The 21,714-nt window shown below is 43.1% G+C and overlaps 1 protein-coding gene across 1 annotated transcript in view; it reads left to right on the top strand.

Annotated features, from left to right (window-relative positions):
• MARCH6 (membrane associated ring-CH-type finger 6) overlaps positions 817-21,714 on the top strand; it is a 74,711-nt gene continuing 53,813 nt past the window's right edge. The window contains exon 1 of the mRNA XM_018065553.1: positions 817-1,053. Coding sequence (XP_017921042.1) covers positions 1,035-1,053 — 19 coding nt within the window. The 5' untranslated portion in view covers positions 817-1,034. The remainder of the gene's footprint in view (positions 1,054-21,714) is intronic.

The following is a 21,714-nucleotide window of genomic DNA, read 5'->3' as shown; positions in this document are numbered from 1 at the left end:
TTCCCGACTCAGGGATCAAACCCATGTCTCCCGAATTGCAGGCAGACGCTTTACATCTGACGCACCATGGAAGCCCCCTTAATAACAAATTTTCACTTCACAGTTTGAACCAATTTCCCTTAGAGGCGGATGTTACAGCCTCCAGCCTAAGTAGTTTATTGAAGCGGTCCCTCCAGTCAAATGAAGAAGTCTCCTGGGGGAGGGATCTCGCTAAAGTTAGGACTTGCCTTTCTCATACTAATGATTTTAGCACTTCTTCAAAACGTGCATCAGAACTGCCCACAGGTGCGGAACAAAAGTGCCTATTCCTGGACCGACTCCAGACACGCGACACCGGAGTCTCGGGCAGGAAGAGGGGAGTGGAGCCGGGCGCAGGACTAGTCTTTTCACAGGCGCCCAGGTAGCTCTTCAGCCCCGGGGCCCGCCTGTGTGGTGCACCGCGGTGCTGCGGCGGGTGCAGGGCTCGCTCCCGCTGCCCTCTTCCCTTGGCTCCGTGCTTTCTCTGTCGCCGCCCCCCCGTCCCCACCTCGGTGTCATTAGAGTTCAGCTCCTTCTAAGGTTTCAGCCTCTCCGACCGCGCAGCCCTCTGGACAAAGCCCAGGTGGCCCGCGGCCCACGACAGTGGCCACCCGGCGGCCTGTGGAGGGAGTTGGGGGCTGGGGAAGGAATGTCCCGCAACGCCCCCGCGGCCGCTGCCCACTGAGCATGCGCACAGCGGCGCTGCCGGAAGTGACAACACACGTCGCGGAGGCGCCCCGCCCCTTCCGCCCGCACGCCCCGCCCAGGCCTCGCCCCTCCGCTCTCCCCGCCCCTCCCCCTCCCCTCTCTCGCCCGCTTTCTGTCAGCCTCTCTCCCTCTCCCACTCCCCCCTCTCTCTCTTCCTCTCTCGCACCTGAGCACACGCACCTGCCCGGGCCCGGCTCCGCTCCCTCCTCCTTCCTCCCCTTCCCTCCCCCTTCCCCGCCCCGGCCGGAAGGCTCCGGTCGCGGCCGCTGGAGCCTAGCGGCTGCGTCACCGCCGCCCCCCCAGACAAGATGGACACCGCGGAGGAAGGTAAGTCGGCGGCGCCCGCGCCCTGTGCTTGCGGCGCCCGCGTTCGGGTCGGGCCCGTGCCGGTTCCGCGCGGCGCTCGAGGAGGGCGGCGGGGCCCGGGCGGCGCGTGAGGTGGCGGAGTGGGCGGGGGGCGCCTCCGCTCGGGTCAGGGGCTCGCGGTGACAGCGTCGCGAGCGGGCGGGACCGTGGCGGGGCCGGCACCCGGGCCGTTTGCCCCGCGGAGCAGCGGGGCGCGAGGGGCGGCGGGGAGCCTGCGGGGGACCCGTCGGCGCCTCCAGCCGTTCCCCGCGCGCCCGCGCCGGTCGTGGGCCGGGGGCGTCGGGCTGCGGTGGCCGGCGTGGCTCCCCGACCCCCCCACTCCGTCCCGCCAGCCCTGGGGGGCGACGGCGCCGTCGACGCGGCTGGAAGTCTGAGGGGGCGTTTTCTACGTCCTTCTTCCCCCCACCCTGCCACACTCGGTTTTGTCCGTCTTTTAACGTTGCTTCGCCCGGCCGTTCCAGCGGCCCGACCCCTTCGCGACGAAACTTCTTTGTTGACTCTGAAACTTCGCGAAAAACACCTCGCCAGGTGACGGCCGAATGACCCCTATTTGAAGCCCTCGCCCTCTTGCTTGCGTGACCCCCACCGGTAATTTGTTTACAGACGAGGAAGGAGCAGGCCCAGCGAGGTTATTCGAAGCAGGAAGGCTCCGAAGAGACTTCTTTTGTGTGGGTGCAGTTTATTTTGTGCTCAGCCCCTGACACCGATAAGCAGAGTTTGTGTGTGTGTGCGTGCGTGCGTGCCTGGTGGGTGCGTGTGCTTTGACACCAGCTGACTCGTAAGCAGAATACAGAAGTGAAGACACAGCTGAACATCTGTGGCGATTGACATGCGTTTGCTTTATTCAGTGGAGGTAGTTAGGTTGTTTCTAAGCAATTTTATCTTCCTAGAGTCTATCGAATATTGAGTAAGTGTATAGATGAATTTACTAATTTGTTTCTTGTTTCGATTATCAGTGGAGATACGTTTATGCTTGAGGTCTTATGTGGGGATGTGATAAGCGTCTTTCAGCCTTTCAAATTGTGACTCTTGGTGATTTTAGATGAAGATCGTTGAGGACTGTTGTGATATGCAATAATTAGTGGTAGAAAATATGATATTGTCCATATATTTAATGAGTGGAGGGGATCAGTGTATCATTTTTTTAAAGAAGTCTTTCCTTGGATAATAAAGAACCTCAGCCGTAATGATATTTGCATGTTATACTTGACAGTTTACAAAGCATAGTTACATGCCTTCACATTTGATCTTACTAAGAGCCCTGTGGAGTAGGTAGGTATTATTATCTTTTATAGATGTGGAAGTTATTGGTAGTTATTTTAGTTAAAGTTTGTCCAGGTTTCACACCCGAATAAGAAAAATTTGGTATTCTAATTACAAATAATTTTCCTTTCATTGTGTTTCGGCTGTTTCTATTATGTACTGTGAGTGAAAGGTCATTGCCACAGGAGACTCCTTTGGAAACAGTCAAGTGAAACTGCTGAGATTAAGAATGACTTTTTTTGGACAGGTGGTCCTAGTGTGTAAATTTCGGTCTACATCCATACATCCTTTTGGGTTCAAATTTTAATGACTGAACCTAGTAATACATGTGTTTATTGATTTACCACTTGATATATACCGGCATGTTTTATTAAGTTCTCATTCTTTGGGCTTATGCACTTAGTACCTGCATACACTTACCATATGATAGTGGTGATTCAGGAATTGCAGAATCTCAGTCTGTGTGGAATCGTGGAAGACATATTTTCAGTGTGCTTCTTAGTGCACTGTTTTTTTTTTTTTCTTTGTAAAATTATAATCAGGATGAGGTATAAATGATGTTTATGTACTAACTCTAACACTATTCTCTATTGAAATAACTAACATTTACTGAAGGGTTGATGTATGGCATGTCCTTCACTAAGCATTTTACACACAACTCACATTTTACACACAAACACTTACCGGTAGGTAGCACTCTCTTTTCATAGATGAGGAGACTGAGGGTTAGTATGATTAAGTAACTTCGCCAGCGTCATAACAGGTGACCGATGTCAGAGGCAAGATTCAAACTCAGTCCTGTTGGACTTCGTGATTACGTTAGATATTTCAGACTTCATGTTTAAATTAGATATTTATAAGTGGCTATGCTGTGTCTTCTTGGTGGCTCAGGTGGTAAAAAATCTGCCTGCAGTGCAGGAGACCTGGGTGTGATCCCTGAGTGGGCAAGATCCCCTGGAGAAGGAAATTGCTAACCACTCCAGTATTCTTGCCTGGAGAATTCCATGGACAGAGGAGCCTGGCGGACTGTAGTCCATGGAGTCACAAAGAGTTGGACACAGCTGAGCAACTTTCACTTCACCTTGTATCCAGTGTTGAGAAAACTGAATTTTTGTCACTCCGTTTATAAGATGAATTATTTACATGATTGGCAAAGTGTCACTTTGCATTGTTTTATGACAGTGTTAGTTATGAAAGTGACTTTTAATACTTCTCATGCCTAATTTTGCGAAATTCCAAATTAGAAGTCTTCTGAAATTTTCAAATTAATGTAAACTTAACTTGAAAAAAGGCTGGAAAGATGGGAGGATTACAGATTTCATGAAAAAATGATATAGTGATGATACCAAAAAGCTTGGAAGCAACTTCTGTTTGCTAAATGAGTTACTACAGGTTATTTCTTAAATTAAAAACATGCAGTTGGATTTTTATCTGATTATAAAAGAAACTTTCTTTTTGTAGGAGACTTGGAAAATATGGCTAAACATAAAGAACATAAAAATTTTTTTTAATCTTTAAATTTCATCACTTATTGTTAACACCGAAGACGTTGTTTACTCACCTGTTTTTTTTAATTATGTTAATATGAATAGATTGTTACTGAAATACCAACCAGCAAATAGTGTTAACTCTTCCATCTCTTTTAAAAATGCTTGTTGCTTTCCCCTAATGGTACCATATATGATGGTATATTCTCAGAATGTTTCATATTTGTAGTAAAAACCTTGAATCATTACAAAATTGATTATTTGCCAGATTTTGACGCTTCATATTTTTGTTTGTTCTGTATTAAAGTGTTCAGTATATTAAATCTTATTTTTGCAAAACCAACAGGTTTATCATCATTCTCATAATACAGGCATGCCTTGATTCTGTTGTGTTTCACTTTATTGAGCTCTGTAGATAATGATTTTTTTTTTTAATTGAGGGTTTGTGGCAACCCTGCACCAAGTCTGTAGGTGCTGTTTTTCTAAAAACATTTGCTCACATGCATGTCTCTGTGTCACATCTTAGTAATTCTTTCCGTATTTTTTTTTTCTTTCCGTATTTCAAACTTTCTCATTATTACTGTATTTGTTACAGTGATATGTGATTTACTACTATTACAGTTGTTTTGGGACACCATGAACTGTGCCCACAAAGAGAGCAAACTTAACTGATCAATGTGTGTTTTCTGACTGCCCCACTCAACTGCTGTTGCCATTTCTTTTTTTTCCTCCTCAGGGCCTCGCTATTCCCTAAGACACTTGAAATTAGGCCGTATAATAACCCTGTAATGATCTCTTTTAAGTGTTCAAGTGAAAGAATAGTTGCCTGTCTCTCACTTTAAATCACAAGTTAGAAATGATTAAGCTCAGTGAGGAGAGTATGTTGAAATCCAGAATAGGCCGAAAACTAGGCCTCTTGCTCCAGCTAGCCAAGGTGTGAAGGCAAAGATAAAGTTGTTGAAGAAAAGAGTGCTGCTGCAGTGAACATACAGATGATAAGAAAGAGAAGCAGCTGTATTGCTAATAGAGTCTTAGTGGTCTGGAGAGATCAGACCAGGCCCACACTCCCTGAAGCCAAAGCCTACCCAGAGCAAGGCTCTCACTCTTCAGTTCTCTGAAGGCTGAGAGAATGGAGGAAGCTGCAGAGGAAATGTTTAAAGCTAGCAGAGCTTGGTTCATGAGTTTTAAGGAAAGCAGTTCTCTCTTTAACGGCAAAGTGCAAAGTGAAATAGCCAGATATCTAGAAGATCTAGCTGAGATAATTCTTAAAGGTGGGTCACACTGAAAAGCAGATTTTCAATATCCAGGAAACAGCCTTATATTGGCAGAAAATGCCAACTAGGATTTTAATAGCTGGAGAAGGGAAGTCAGTGCTTGACTTCACAGCTTCAAAGGACAGGCTGACTTGTGTTAGGGGCTAATGTAGCTGGTCATTTTAAGTTGAAGCTGTTGCTCATTTACCATTCTGAAAATCCTAGGGCTCTTAAGAATTATGCTAATTCTACTCTGCCTGTGCTCTGTAAATGGAACAACAAGGCCTAGATGACAGCACAAATGGTTTACTGAATGTTTCAAACCCACTGCTGAGACCTACTGCTCAGAAAAAAAAAAAGATTCCTTTCAAAATATTACTGCTCATTGACGATGTACCTGATCACCGAAGAGTTCTGATGGAGATGTGCAGTGAGATGAATGTTGTTTTCATACCTGCTGACAAACAAAATCCATTCTGTAGCCAGTGGATCAAAAAGTTCTAATAATTTTGACTTGGAAAGTCTAAGTCTTATTATTTAAGAAGAAATTTCTTAAGCCTATAGCTGCCATTTGTTGTTGTTGTTCAGTCGTAAAGGCATGTCTTACTCTTTGCAACTCCATGGACTGCAGCGTGCCAGACTCCCATGTCTTTCACTGTCTCCTGGAGTTTGCCCTCATTCACGTCCATTGAGTTGGTGACGTCGAATCATCTCATCCTCTGTCGATTCAGCAAGCTGACGTGGAGATGATGATTCCTTTGATGGATCTGGACAAAGTAAATGGAAGACATTATGGAAAGGGTTCACCATTGTAGATGCCATTAAGAACCTTTGTGATACTAGAACAACATTGTAAATCAACCATCATTCAATTAAAAGAATAAATAAAAATTTTAAAAGAGAACATTTATGATTCACAGGAAGAGGTAAAAACATCAACGTCAACAGGAATTTAGAAGAGTTTGGTTCCAACCCATGTTGATTTTGAGGGGTTCAACACTTCAGTGGAGGAAGTAATTGCAGATGTGGTGTAAATAGCAAAAAACCTAGATTTAGAAGTGGAGCCTGAAGATGAGACTGAATTTTGTAATTTCATGGTAAAATATTAACAAATGAGTTGCAAAGGGGTGAGCAAAGGAAGTAGTTTCTTGAGACAAAATATACTCGTAGTGAAGATGTAATGAAAGTTGTTGAAATGACAACATACATTTAGAATATTATGTAAACCTAGTTGGTAAAGCAGGGGCAGGGTTTAAGAGAATTGATTCCACTTTTGAAAGACGTTCTGTTAGGTAAATTGCTCTCTCATTAAATCTTTAAATGTCAGAGCTTGAGAAGACCTTGTATCTTTCTCATTTTGTCAGTCAGGAGTCTGATTCTGCAACGCACTGAGGTTTTTCAGTTTCAAAGAAAAAATGCTGTCCTTTGCCAAAGGGTATGCACTTTTAAAAAGTAAAAGGACTGCAATATTGGAATTGATGTTGCAAGCAAGTATTGATGTATGAAACTCTCATTAAGATATTAAACATTTTGCTATAGAAGAGTGCTCTTATTTCAGCCCAGTGATACATAGAGGTGACGTTTTTCTTTTTCATTTTTCTAAATTACTGCTCAAACTAGCAAAACATAATATAAAATCTTAGCAGTTTTTTATGGACTGCCAAAGCAATTCTTCTTAATGCTTTGTGAATTGCATTCATTGGGAAGGGATGAAGCTCAAGTGTATCATATTGATCATGTTATGTAGTATGGCAAAACCTTGAGATGACTTAGATTTGGAAGCAGTGAGTTCAAAGGATAGGAAGTTGTCAGAAGCAGACAGCTAGTTATTGCCTTTCTAGAACCACATGGTCTTTTATCTGCTTCCAGTAATGTCTACATTGTTTTTGCCACAAATCAGCTGTCACTGCTTTGGCATGCCTATGGCCAGGCATACATGCAGTTATTTGACGAGTGCTTACTGATCAGCTGTTATGAGCCAGGCATTATTTTATGCACCTGGGGTAGGCGGGTAGCAAAATAGACAAAATCCCTTTTTTCATAGAGCCTGCAATCTTGTCTTTGGCTTCGTAAAGGAGGAAGGGAGAACAGAAAATAAACATGTAATAAATTATATGGCAAGACAGGACAGTTATACGTGCTGTGGAGAACAGTCAGTTCAGAGGGAATGAGATGGGTGAGAGAAGGATAAGAGATGAAGGAGGATTACAAAGGGGCCTGAGTTAATTCTGGTAGTGATGGATCTGTCATTATCTTGAATGTGGTGACAGCTTTACCAGTGTCAAGCATGTCAAGTGGTATCCTCTTAAGTGCATCTGATTGTATGTCATTTATCCCTCAGTAAAGCTGTCTTAAAAAATCCATTGTCTTTTACTTACACATGGCTTTGTATCATCATGTAGTGATCATTTGGTAGCTATTGGATCAAGTTATGCAAATTTCCAAATGTTGACATGTTTTCCTGTATAATATAAAAGTCATGTTGATTAAGGACACCACTTATCTCAGAAGGGCGTTAGATACTTGGGAAACTGTATGCTTATTGTGGTGGAAACAGGTTTGCTAAAATCCTAATTTTTGCTTGAAAGTTGTGTCATTGGCAACAAATATTGTTAGTTGGTTTCTCTGGTTCTTAGACTCACTTCATTCTTTTGTGACAGTGCCTGCCACATACCTGCCTGAGTAACTGTTGTCTGTCAGGCTTTTTTTTTCTTCCATAGTAAAAATGGTGTTTCAGTGGGGTAAACGCAGTTCCAACTTGTCACACTAAAGAATAATCCAAGTGCTTTTTCTTGAGACAATCATTGCTGTTGAGCCTGAGCCCAAGAATGAGCCTAGACTCCCTGTATTTTTCAGTTCTTAAAATTTTCACTTGGTTCTTTAAATCCTCTTTTTTTCTTTGTACTTTGGATCCAGTGAGGAGACTGAAAACACAGTAACTTAATTAGAGGAAGTTGAAAGAATTATTAAGCTGTGGTAAGAGAATAATTATAAAGATGCCAGGACTGCTGTAAAGGGTACGCTGGGCCTGAGGGAAAGTGCAGGTAGGAAGACTTGGGAGGGGTGGAACTCTTCCTCACAGCTGTGGTTCAGATTGCATTGGAGAAGGATGGAGTCCAGGCCAAAGCCAGCCCACAGGTTCTGGGTGAGCAGGAAACACCCCCTCTCCCTCCCCCTGCCCCAGGGCGCATGCAGGAAACTCAAGGTTGGTGGGTGGGTAGACATGCATGGAGAGTTAGGGTACCGCTGTGAGTGCAGGGCCTGGAGTGTGTTGAGGTCTTATAAGTGGGGCTGTGAGAAGCTGGCAAACCCACTGAGAGTACAGCAGGAACAGCTTGCTCCAGGCCTCTTGTGTTGTCCCTCCAGCACCCTCTACTGACAAATCCTTTTCTGAGAACTGGTTAAGAAAGTCAGTCTCTTATTACTGAACAGGTAGTACTGAAGGGTAAGTTTGGAGCTGAGAAGAATCAGACTGATACTCCGCACACTCCTACTGACACTTGGGAGTTACTGCCTCTGCTGCTGAACTTGAATTTGCCCACTGCTGGGCAAAGCCAGAAGTAGAAAACGACGGTGCCCCTTCCCTCCGTCTTCTGATCCCACAGAAGAGCATATCACTGACAGACGTAACTCAAGCCTAGTAATAGTTTTCAGGCTGGAAACTAGTTTTTGGGCTTCCAGGAGCAGTAGTGCAGGTGAATGTTAGTTTTGTAATGACCTGTAATCTGAAGGGGTAAGAAATGACTAAGCTTTGGGATATATGGATTGGAATTTTAAATCCAATTTAAATTGGAATTTAAAATTTTCAAGGCCTAATTACCAAATCCACATTTAAAAAGTATGTGTGTGTGTGTATATATATATATATATACATTTCCATAGTCAAAAAGGAAGTGTTTTCCACAAAATTTTAGTTCAATTTTTTTTTTCCTTATAGTTGTAAAAGTAGCAATGAATCAGTAGAAACTGGGGAAAGAGGAGAAGAAAATCACCCATATTCTCATCTAACCAATTATAGTGGCTCTCATTTTTTTGTGTGTGTTTTCGCTTTTAGGCTGTTTAGGTTTCTTACCTAGTTGGAAGAACAGTGTATATTCATTTTTTAAGTTTGTGCTTTGCTTATTTAACATTATACATTTTTTCCATATTGTTATATAGTTGTTAAATTTGCTGTTTTTAAGGGACTATAGACATTCCAAGTCGGACATGACTGAGTGACTGAACAGCAACAAATAGACATTCCAAGTACTGAATGTACCACAGTTTATGTAGCCACACTCCTGATCTTGGCTGTAATGTTTTGAGTATTGTGGCCCTGCCAAGAGATGTGGGATTTCCCCAACCAAGGATCGAACCCACACCCCCTGCATTGGAAGCACGGAATCTTAATCACTTGACTTGCAGGGAAGTCTTGAGTAACACTTTTCAATAATTGTTTACTGTAATGATAGCTGCTAATTTTAAGATTTTTGTCGATAATCAGATATTGAAAATCCCTGTTACTGCAACCAAGTGAATCAGCGTCAACTTTAGCAGTCATACAAATCATGTTGGTAATCTGTACCCTCTGTATTATGTGATGAAATGGCACTCTGCCTGTGAGATTTTCCTTCCCAAAATACATAGCTCCACTCTAATCATGAGCAAAAACCATAAACAAATTCTGATAGAAGGGCATCTTGCAATACTCCTTGAAATGATAAAAGTTGTCAAAGACGAGCAAAGTCTGAGAAACTGCCAGAGCTAAGAGGAGCCTAAGAAGACCCGACAACTAAATGTAATGTGGATTCTGGAACAGAAAAATCCCTTTAGGTAAAGATCAAGGAAATTCGAATAGCCTGTTGACTTTAGTTGATGAGAGTGTGTAAGTATGGGTTCATTAAGTGTCATAAAAGGAACACCCTAATGTAATAGAAGTGTGACATCCTAATGTAGGATGTTAGTAATAGGGGTACTGGGTATGTGGAAACACTGTAGTGTCTTCCCACGTTTTCTGTAAATGTAATCTGTTCTAAAAAATAAAGTATATTAAACCATTGTTTATTAAAATCATCACTTGTTTATCACCAGAAGGAAAGTGGAAACTTTTTGAAGTCTTAAAGAGCTTTGCGGGTAGACAGTGGTTTAAGAGTTAGGATGTACCCAAAGCTATGAGTTGGTCTGTATTTTTCCTTAGAGTAGATGCTTAGAATGTATGTGGTGAACTGGATTGTTGGCTAAAAAAACTAAAGGGATGGGCTAGCCCTAAATGGGTACTGACTTGGTAACCTCTCACACTATTGGGCTTTCCCTCTCTCTTTCCTCTCCTGGGCTGTCTCCTTGCTCAGTCACTCAGGATTTGAAGGTTTCATTCAAAGTACCTTAATTGAGCTAGGTACTGGGCTAGAAACTTTCAAAAGGTATGCTTTGTGAAGATACTTGTTGTTCAGTCGCTCAGTTGTGTCTGACCCTTTGCGACCTCATGGACTGTAGCACACCAGTCTTCCCTGTCCTTCACCGTCTCCCAGAGTTTGCTCAAACTCATGTCCATTGAGTTGATGATGCCATTCAGCCATCTTGTCCTCTGTTGTCCCCTTCTCCTCCTGCCGTAAATCTTTCCCAGCATCAGGGTCTTTTGCAATGAGTCTGCTCTTTGCATCAGGTGGGCAAAGTATTGGAGCTTCAGCTTCAGCATCAGTCCTCCCAATGAGTATTCAGGGTTGATTTCCTTTTGTGAAGATACTAAGTATTCAAATAAGCAAACCAGCTAAGCAACAAAAGTTGCTACAGGATTTAACAGAAGTTTGCCCTTGAAAACCACCAAGAGCTTTTTTTTTTTCCTAGGTAGGTTTGCAGAGCTTTGATTTCTAGGTAGGTATGTGTTCATAACCAGCAAAGTGCATTGATTTTACTTTGGCCTGAATAAGATGTGTAATTTGACTGCGTGTAAATTTGATGGAGCCTTACTCCACCACATTTCATTCTTAGGGAAGGGCCTCAGGCTGCCTCTTTTGTACACTTTGCTCTCCTTTTGTACCTGTTGGCCTTGTTATTCTGTTGAAGTTTCAGGTGGTGGGATTGATACTACTAAACAAAATGGATTATTCTTTGACTCCCTCCCCGCCCCCCCCTTTCCCCTTTGAGGTGTTTTATTTGCATGTGTTAAACTCCTTTAGGAAAGAAATTCCAGGATTTCTCTCCTGTGTGTTTTTGTCTTGTTTCTTCATGGTCCTCATGCTACCTGAGGTGGTCAGGACAGTGAAACCAAGCTAACAGAATGGAAGTAGGTTATTTTGCCATTTTTCTAGGTTTTCAAGTTGCACTTCCAAATCTAGGGCTGGTCACTCCACGCTTGTTACCTTGCCTGTGAGATTCACTCTAGGTTTCCCAGATCATCAGTGATTGGGAATTCACCAGTGTAAGCATGCTTCATCATCACAGTCAGAAACCAGATGACGACTTGGGAGCATAGCCTGATAAGGACCTAGTATTGGTCTTTCTTTTCAGCATTGTTAATACTCTTGAGAGCATGGAAAGATGGTGGAAAGAGTTTTCTTTAAATTTCTCTGTTGGTGGTAGTTATGCTTGTTTTAGTTTTGTGAATCTGCTAAGATCTTTTATAAAATAGGAAAGGTTAATTTGTGTCTTAGTCACAAACTACCCCCAAACCTTAGCAGCTTAAACCAACAAAAGGTTGACGTTTCTCACTGACATCATATCTCGAAATAGTCCTAAGTTGGGTCACTTGAAGATCTAGATGGGAGACCGTGTTTTTGATCCCACAGTCCTTGAGGCAGGAGCATGCAGTGTGATGGAGTGTGTTCATCGGTGCTCAAAGCCTTCTGTCCAGAAGTGATGCCCATTGCTAGACCTCATATTGCATTGCCCATAGCAGGTCACATGTCCACGTAGGATTTCAGAGGTGACAGGGAAGTGCAGTCACATTTGATGACCAGCAGTCCCTTGCAACGTGGTTGGATGGAATAAATGTGCTCACTGCCATATGTTTCAGTCTACAACTTCATTAGACCACATTTTAGAGAGAGAACCAATTTTTTTCCATGTCATTACCTTTTCTCATTTCCTGTTTCTCGTTTCTCATTACCTGTTCTTGTCTCCTTCATCTGTTTAGTCACTACTATAGAAAATCTTTTGATCTTTTTTCCCCTCCAAGTATAATTAAAGTAAAATTTACCTTATTTAATGTCTGAGTTTTTCACAAATGCATGCAGTCATGTAGTCACCACAGTCAAGAAGATATAGAATACTTCTTTCACTACTCAAAATATCTCCATGCCTTTTTATGGTCAACTCTCCCTCCAGACCCTGGAACCACTCATCTGTTTCTGTCTATATATTCAGTTCAGTTCAGTCGCTCAGTGGTGTCCGACTCTCTGCGACCTCATGAATCGCAGCATACCAGGCCTCCCTGTCCATCACCATCTCCCGGAGTTCACTCAAACTCACGTCCATCGAGTCGGCGATGCCATCCAGCCATCTCATCCTCTGTCGTCCCCTTCTCTTCCAGCACCCAGTCCCTCCCTGCGTCAGTCATTTCCAATGAGTCAACTCTTCACATGAGGTGGCCAGAGTACTGGAGTTTCCAGCTTTAGCATCATTCCTTCCAAAGAACACCCAGGGCTGATCTTTAGAATGGACTGGTTGGCTCTCCTTGCCTATATATTAGGTTGGTACAAACATAATTGTGGTTTCAGACCTTGAATTTCAAATCATTATAATTAGGCTCAAATATATCTTTATTAATCAAAATAGGAACCATTATAATCAACATGTTTTTGCCAGTGGGAGGTGCTTGTTTATTCCTGCAGCATAAAAGTCCATGCTTCGTGATTCAACAAACTCTTGGAAAGCATTGTCTTTCTCCTGCTGGTTGTGGAAGCATTTTTCCTACGAAAAGTTGTTGAGGTGCTTGAAGAAGTGGTAGTCGGTTGGCCAGAGGTCAGGTAAACATGGTGGATGAGGCAAATTTTTATAGCTCAATTCCTTCAACTTTTGAAGCGTTGGTTGTGCAACATGCGGATGGGCGTTGTCGTGGAAAATAATTGGACCCTTTCTGTTGACTAATACTGGTTTCAGGCCTTGCAGTTTTTGGTGCTTCTCATTGCTTGGCTGAGCGTATGTCTCAGATGTAAGGGTTATGCTGAGATTGAGAAAGCTGTAGGGTATCATATGGGCAGCAGACCACCAAACAGTGACTATGACTCTTTTTTGGTGCAAGTTTGGCTTTGGGAAGTGCTTTGGAGCTTCTTGGACCAGCTGCTGAGCTGGTCATCGACAGTTGTCATATAAAATCCAGCTTTCGTCACACATCACAATCTGATCAAGAAATGATTCCTTGTTGTTGTGTAGGATAAGAGAAGATGCCTCTTCAAAATGATAATTTTTTTTTTATTTTCTGTCAGCTCATGAGGCAGCCACGTTTTTCACCTTTCTAGTTTGCTTCAAACGCCAAATGAATGTAGAATGTTGACGTTGAGTTCTTGGGCAACTTGTTATGTAGTTGTAAGAGGATCATAGTCAATGATGACTGTCGGTTGTTGTCACCCTCCAATGGCTGGCCACTGCACTCATCTTTAAGGCTTTCATCTCTTTTGCAAAACTTCTTGAACCACCACTGCACTGTACATTTGTTAGCAGTTCCTGAGCCAAACGCGTTGTTGATGTTGTGAGTTCTCTTGTCTGCCTTATAACCCATTTTGTACTCAAATAAGATAGCCCGAATTTGCTTTTTGTTTAATATCATCTCCGTAGTCTAAATATAAAATAAACAGCAAGTAATGTCATTAGCAGAAAAAACCCAAAAACCAAGAAATGTGCATTAAAATGATGTATAATATAACCACATTTAAGAATGTATTCCAGCATCAAACAGCAAATTTCAACAATGCAAAAACCGCACTTACTTGTGCACCACCCCAATAGTTTTGCCTTTTCCAGAATGTTATAAATGGAATTAAATGGTGTGTAGCTGTTTGAGTCTGATTTCTTTCAACTTAACATAATGCGTTTGAGATTTATTCACATTGTTGCATATACCAGTAGTCTTATCTTTTTTTTAAATTGCTGAGTGTTATTCTATTGTAGGAATGTGCCACAGTTTATCCATTCCCCAGTTGTGGAATTTTGGGGTTGCTTGTTTCAAGTTTGGCAGATTTACACATGAAATTTACATAGATTTCTGTGTGAAAGTAAGTTCTCACTTTATTAGGTCAAATACCTAGGAGTAGGATTCCTGATTGTATGATAAAAGTATATATGTTTTTGTTTTTGTCATTTTAACAGGTATGTAGTGGTATCTTGTTGTTTAGTCACTTAGTCATGTCTGACTCTTTTGCAGTCCTATGGACTATAGCCCCCGCCAGGCTCCTCTGTCCATGGGATTTCCTAAGCAAGAATACTGGGGTCGGTTGCCATTTCTTTCTCCAGGGGATCTTCCAGGCAGGGATCAAACCTGTGTCTCCTGCATTGGCAGACAGGTTGTTTACTGCTGAACCACCAGGGAAGTCTGGTGGTACTTTACTGTGGTTTAAACATTTTTTAAATGTGGAAAAACATACATAACAAGAGTTACCATCCTAACCATTTTTAAGTGTGTAATTCAGTGGCATTAAATACAGGCACATTGTTGTGCAGTTACCAACAACTTACTGTGATTTTAATTTGCATTTCCTTAATGATGTTTGCATTGCTTTCTTGATGCTAACTTCTCTGGGTTAGCATCAGCAAGCTTCTTTGGTGAAGTATCTGTTCAGATCTTTTGCTGAAACTTTTTGGATTATTTTCTATTGTTAAGACAGCAGTTAGTAAGCTGGACGAAGGACTTGAATAGTTCACAGAGAAAAAGAACATGGCAGAATGTGGAAATAATCTAGCTTCACTAGTAATAAAAGTACTTAATTTGCTATTATACAAGTTATTTTTGTCCTTCTATTCAGTAATGCGGTGTGTTTTTATTAGACGGAGCAATCTACCATTCAAATGCAAGAAAATAATGTTGGAGGGGTAGATAGAGATATATAGGATATTGACATTAAATTATGAAAAAATAAAACATTCTAGAAAACTTGATCATATAACCGAGGTATGCATGATAAAGTTGAAAAGTTCTTTTTTGGAATTTGGGGCTCTGTTTTAATCCTCATTTCTTCATAAGCTTGGTTGATAACATCGTTGGGTTAGTTTAGAACTGGAGTTAGCTGATCTCTGTCTGCTCCCCACTTGTCCTTGGTGTCAGAGGTAGTGGTAGGGTTGAAGTTTTTCTTGTACTGTTTGGCTGGATTACAGCAGCAGTTATTGTCTATAAAGTTTCTGGCTTACTGAATTGCCCCTTTTCTGGTCCTTTGGCTAGAGGGAGCAGGTTTTCGTGGGGACTTTTTTTGGTTTGCTCTCATTATTGTTTCTAGGTTGCCAGCTTCTCCCCATTAGTCTCTAGTTCAGGCTCAGTTCAGTTCAGTCACTCAGTTGTGTCTGACTCTTTGCGACCCCATGGACTGCAGGACGCCAGGCCTCCCTGTCCATGACCAACTCCCAGAACTTATTCAAGCTCATGTCCATCAAGTCGGTGATGCCATTCACCCATCTCATCCTCGGTGGTCCCCTTCTCTTCCCGCCCTCAATCTTTCTCAGCATCAGGGTCTTTTCTAATGAGATCCAACCAGTCCATCCTAAAGGAAATCAGTCCTGAATATTCATTGGAAGGACTGATGCTGAAGCTGAAACTCCGATACTTTGGCCAACTGATGTGAAAACTGACTAGTCCAGGCTACTTAAGGCAAAACGCAGAGAACTCACTACTCACTGCTGTGTGTGTAGTTCTTTGTGGCCCCAGCTCCTTTTGCTGGTCTGCGTTTCCTTCACTCTTTGGTCTTCTTATGTGTGTTTCGTGTGTAATATCCTGTGTTTTTAGCTGTCCTTGGCAGGAGGAGTAGAGAGAATATTTTATCTTGATCTAGAACTTTTCATTCTTTTCTAGTCTTTACTGCTATCTTTCTCCAGGAGGAAACTTTATCCTGATTTTCTAGTGATACGTGTTTTTCACATTTTTGTATTTTTTTACATTTGGAATTACAAAGAGTAAGTAACTTTTTGTGTCTGGGGTTCTTTATCACTCAACATCATTTTGTGTTGTTGCTGTTCATTTGCTAAGTTATGGCCAACTCTTTGCGACCCTATGGACTCCAGCACGCCAGGCTTCCCTGTCTTTCCGTGTCTTCTGGAGTTTGCCCGAATTCATGTCCATTATATATGGACACATACACAAATATATGCAGTTGATCCTGGAACACCACTGGTTTGAACTACTTGGGTCCACTTTTATGCAGATTTCTTCCAGTAATTATATGGTGTTGCCCGTCATCCGCATTCATGGGTTTCATGTCTGTAAGCTCAACCAACTGCAGGTCAAATTTTTCACGTGCCTTTGCTTCAATCCGTGGATACAGACAGAACCTGCAGATGTCGAGGGCAGACTTTGGGACTTGAGTGCCCTGGAGTTTTGTTGTACTTGGGGCCTCCTGGAAGCAATCTATCCAGGGATACTGAGGTACAGCTGTACTATAGGCAGCATACCCATGTAAATTAAGGAAAGAACTTTCCCCAGCTGTGATCCCTGCAAAGTAGCAACTGTTAATAGCTCTTACCCTACTCTTGCCTGGAAAATCCCGTGGACGGAGGAGCCTGGTGGGCTGCAGTCCATGGGTTGATGAGGGTCGGACACAACTGAGGGACTTCACTTTCACTTTTCACTTCCATGCATTGGGGAGGGCAATGGCAACCCACTCTAGTGTTTTTGCCTGGAGAATCCCAGGGATGAGGGAGCCTGGTGGTCTGCCGTCTGTGGGGTCGCACAGAGTTGGACACGACTGAAGTGACTTAGCTTAGCTTATTCTTCCAGAATAAGTGTTCAGCCATGACCTATGTTTTGTTTCAGGTTTTTCTGCTGAAATGTGGATTGGCAGGGAAGAAGCTTCCATGCCTTTTACTCCATGCGCACAGACTAGCGAAGGAAACTTAGTTGAGGATATAGACCAGGCGCAGCCTAGCTCTTAGGCAGCTTTTCTTGGCCTCCAGTTCCTTGATAAAGGTGATGAGCCACACCTAATCAGGTGTGTGGCTCGGGGCCTACTAAACGGTCAGTGTTTGCCTTAAAGTGTTGTATAGCTGAGGCTTATCACCATTCTGGTTGATTTAGAGAAACAATCTTTGCCTTTCCATTTAGGGAAATATTCATACAGAAAGTACACTTGAACAAAACTCATGTAGCCACAACTTTATCATGTGGGAAAAGACAAAGAGTGAGTACTACAGAAGAGATGTGCGATATTGTTTCTTGGATCAAATTGTTTTTAGAGTCATTTAGATTAAATGGTTTTAAATTAGAATTGGATTGTTGGTTTCATAGAAATAGACCTTTAGAAATGTTGAGACAGATTACTTAGATCTTACTTTGCTTTCTTTCCCTGATGAGGATATAGACAGTGAAGTCTGAACACATTTTTTTTTGGGCCTTGATGTGTGGCATGTGAAATTCTAGTTTCCTGACCAGGGATTGAATCCATGTCTCATGTATTAGGAGCTCCAAATCATAACCACTGGACTACCAGGGAAATCCCTTAACACATTTTTTAAAACATGATCACTAAAATAGGAAAATTGCTAACAAAAGTTTTCACGTTTGTGTATGTGTATTAAATAAACCACATGCTAAGTCCCCCTACTAAAGAACTTCGTGATAAAATTGGACTTGGTAGTGTTTAGTAAAATAAAAGTTCAGCTATGATATTTCCAAATTGCATGTTTAATCTTTGATTTATATAGTTTAAAAGTTTAATTATATAAATTTCAAACTGTCACAAGTAATCAATGTAGTAAGCCATCATATTGCCAGCATCTAGATTCAACAGATACAAGCAGGGCTGACAGTTCTTTTATCTCAACTCTTTCCCTCTTGCTTCCCCACACTTCTACTGGATTGTTTTAAAGGAAATCGCAAATATGGCATCTTTTCATCAGTAAATGCTTATGAATTCTGTTTTTTTTTAATGCTTATGTATTCTAAGAGATAATAACTTGTTAAAAAAACTAACCATAATACCACTATCATACTGCTTACTGTCTTTATCCTCCCAAGTTTTAAAAGGCCTGTCAAGGGGCTTCCCTGGCAGCCCAGTGGTTAAGACTCCACACTTCCTCTGCAGGGGACACAGGTTCTATGCCTGGTTGGGGGAATAAGACCCCACATGCTGTTTGGTGCAGCCAAAAAAGTAAATAATTAAAAAAATAAAAATGCCTGTCAGTATTATTGCTATTAACATGATGATTACTGAGTTCTCTTTAGGTTATCTCTATAGTCCCTTTTGTCTTTGGATATAGCCTACTAGGGATGTATGATCATGTTATGAAGTCTCTAAAATAATTATTTTCTGTGATTAAGCTTGGTATACACAGGTTCATTTGTTTTTGGTTTTATTTTCTACTTTGACTGTTTGGTTCCCACTTTTATTATGTAAAAGAGTTCCATGATTCTAAAGATGATTTAGAAGCCTAAATGTTCCCTTCTCTTTCCTTTTATATAATCAGTGGAGCTTGTGAAGTCCCTGATAAAATAATAATATTGTATATGTGTGTATTTTGAGAGAGTCATAGTTAGTCAATTTTACTGTGGGGAAAAAAATTATATAGGGCAGTGGTTCTCAAACTTTTTTGGTCCCAGGATCCCTGTAAACTCTTCTGAAAGACTCAGAAGAACTTTTTATTTGCCGTATAAGAGAATAAAAACATTTAGAAATTTTTATTCACTTAACACACTTATTATGTGTTAATATACATTTTTCTTCGTGAAAATAACCATATATTCTAAAGCCAGAACATTGGTGAGAAGAGTAGATTTGTTTTATATTTGCACGTCTTATAAATGTTTGGTTTAGTGGGAAGCAACTACATTCAAACAGTTGTGTTCTGTAGCCTCTGGAAACCGCCGCTGTACACTGGCAAGACAGTGAGAGGAGACTCGTCGTGTTAGAGTGGAGAGAGTTTGACCTTGCAGGGCCCCGGTGAGTCCCAGTTCTGTACTGTAGACTCTGTTGAGCAGAGCTCTGGGGCTTGATTTAGATTTGTTGTGTTTGCTTAGTTTTGTGTTCCTTGGTTTGTCCTTTAGAAGGATGGAATCTTCTGAAAATCTGTCTGGATCTAATGGAGATCTGGTCTTTGCTCAACTCCAGCCCAGCCTGCCCCTTGCGGCTGTCCTGTGGAGTGTGGGGAACTGTGGTGCCCGGGTGGATGGGCGCACCCCGCAGTCACCGTGGTATTCCCGCCTGCAGCGCCCGCGAGCCCTAGGGGCCTCGGCCGCATGGGTATCTAGGAGGAGTCAGGCTGACTGTCAGCCATTTGCCCACTCCTTGGTGGTGTTCCGTGCATTACCTCCCTGTGTTCCGCTGGCCGAGTGTGCCAACAAAGGCTCTCCCTGGCCCAACCCCGGTCCCTCGCCGCATAACTGCTGGCTGCCAGTCACCATGTTTCTGCAGGGTGATGGGAGGCCAGCGGTGTTGCCACCGCTTCCCTCTGTCCTGTGTCCTGCCTGCCACGCTGTCTCTGCTGCCCCCTACTTCAGCCCCCGCGGCTGCTTGAGAGCTGGTGGAGGAGACAGGAAGAGGTGGAACCACTTGCACTGTGACTGCACGTGCCCGCCCACACTTAAGACTCAAACACCCCGTAAGTGGGGCATCTTGCATATGCCTGTCTCTAAAGTCAATCCACAGAGGTCTAGGCATTTCCGCTGGTACCCCGACATAGCGAATGACTTTGAGTGCAGGTTTGGGTGCTACCTGCAGAACCATGGTCATTGTAGAACTCATCCATGCCCCTGGGCATCTGCAGCTCAGCTCTGATGATTCTAGGTCACCAGGAGTGCATGTCCTGTGGCCCCGTTAAGTTGTTGTGCCAACCAGGGCAACTGGGAATTGGGTGATGGGGAACCCAGATTTGGTTCCGTAGAGGAAGCCTGGTAATGGACTACCCCAACCAAGGGGTAGCGGACTTGTTACTCTCAACCCAAGGGTGGGGAGGCAGTGATGAAAAACAGAACTGGTCTCTGGAGGTCTGGTGATTGGAATGAGTCCACTTAAAATTCTTTAAGGTGGATCCACTGCATGGCATATCTAGTACCTGCAGCTGAGGTGGTGGTGGTTTAGTTGCTAAGTTGTGTCCAACTCTTGTGACCCCATGGACTGTACCAGCGTCCTCTGTCTCTGGAATTCTCCAGGCAAGAATACTGGAGTGGATTGCCATTTCCTTCTCTAGGGCATCTTCCTGACCCAGGGATTGACCCTGGGTCTTTTCCATTGCAGGCAGATTGTTTACTGACTGAGCTATGAGGGAAGCAGCGGAGGTAGTCTCCAGCTTCAATGGCAGGGTGTTGAGTTCGGTGCAGTTAAAATACCATGTGATCTGCTGTGCAGGTTTATGGATGGGGATCCTCCGTCCCTATCCCCACACCCTGCTTCTCTCCTCGCCCTCCTGGCTCCTAGCCTGGTTTCCCTGGGCTGAAGTGCGGGAGCTGCCTGCACACTGCCGCTGGAAATCATGGCATGGGACCGTGATTCTGTTTCGTGTTGGAACTTTGCGGAGGCCGATTACATGCGATGGCTGGGAAGTTCCCACTGCACCGCTAGAGCTCAAAGTCTTAGATTGATGCAAAACGGACCAGAGTGAAAGCTGTTGCCATGGATGTTTTTTATTAATTAAGGATGAAGGTGTAAAAGGGAGGTTCAAAGAGATTCTGATCCCATATTGTCTCTCCATAAACGATGCCGACTGCCAGCGTTATTTCCGGTAATGTGCGGGTAGCTTACCGGAAAGCAAAGTCCTTCCGATGATGGTAGCGGCAGTGTCTGGTTCTAGAACTGAAATTTAAAGGCACAGTGGTGCAATCTGTGCTTTATTTGATACAATTCGGATAACTCGACTCCATGGAAACCAGGATTGACACTTTTGATAGCTTTTTCTTGGGTGGTGGTGAGTTGCTTTTCTGTCTTGCTGGAGCGATTTGTCTGGTTTATAGATAACAGGGAGACTAGTGTGCTAACCATAGGTTACCCTGAGGGCTTAATAGCCTTAACTTCGACAAATATTGTTTAGCCGCCCAAGATTGAGCAGTCACAAGTCTGTGATGCTCTCAAGTGGCCAGAACCGCACCACACTGCTCAGCATGTGTGCTTCCAGTCAGATGGGTGCTGGAGATTTCATTATTAAATCCGTTAGAGATAGGCTCTGGGTTGCAGTTGTTACTCATTAATGAGGAATTCCCTGTAAGAGAGTAGATCAGAAGTTTGCATCAAGTCCCTGCCCCTTGTTCACACTGCCCATTGCCCCTCAACATTCCCTCCTTGGGGTTGGTATTTGGCCTTGGTGGTTCGCTGAGAAGCCGTTCTAAATGAAAGTCACTACCAGGTTTTGGTAGGTGGCCCCGCGGAAGGACCACATTGGTGGACGAGAGCTTGATGGCACGCTTTCCGTCCTCTGCATGTCACCCACCACCCCAGGCCGACTGATGGCGGTGCAATCAGAACCACTTGGGGCAGGAGCATGAGGAGAAGCTGCTGCCCTCTGGCGGCAGACCCATA

The sequence above is a fragment of the Capra hircus genome, chromosome 20 (assembly GCF_001704415.2).
Source record: "Capra hircus breed San Clemente chromosome 20, ASM170441v1, whole genome shotgun sequence".
NCBI classification, from domain to species: Eukaryota; Metazoa; Chordata; class Mammalia; order Artiodactyla; family Bovidae; genus Capra; species Capra hircus.
Note: the sequence above shows the minus strand (reverse complement) of the source record. Positions and strands in the feature narration are given on the sequence as shown.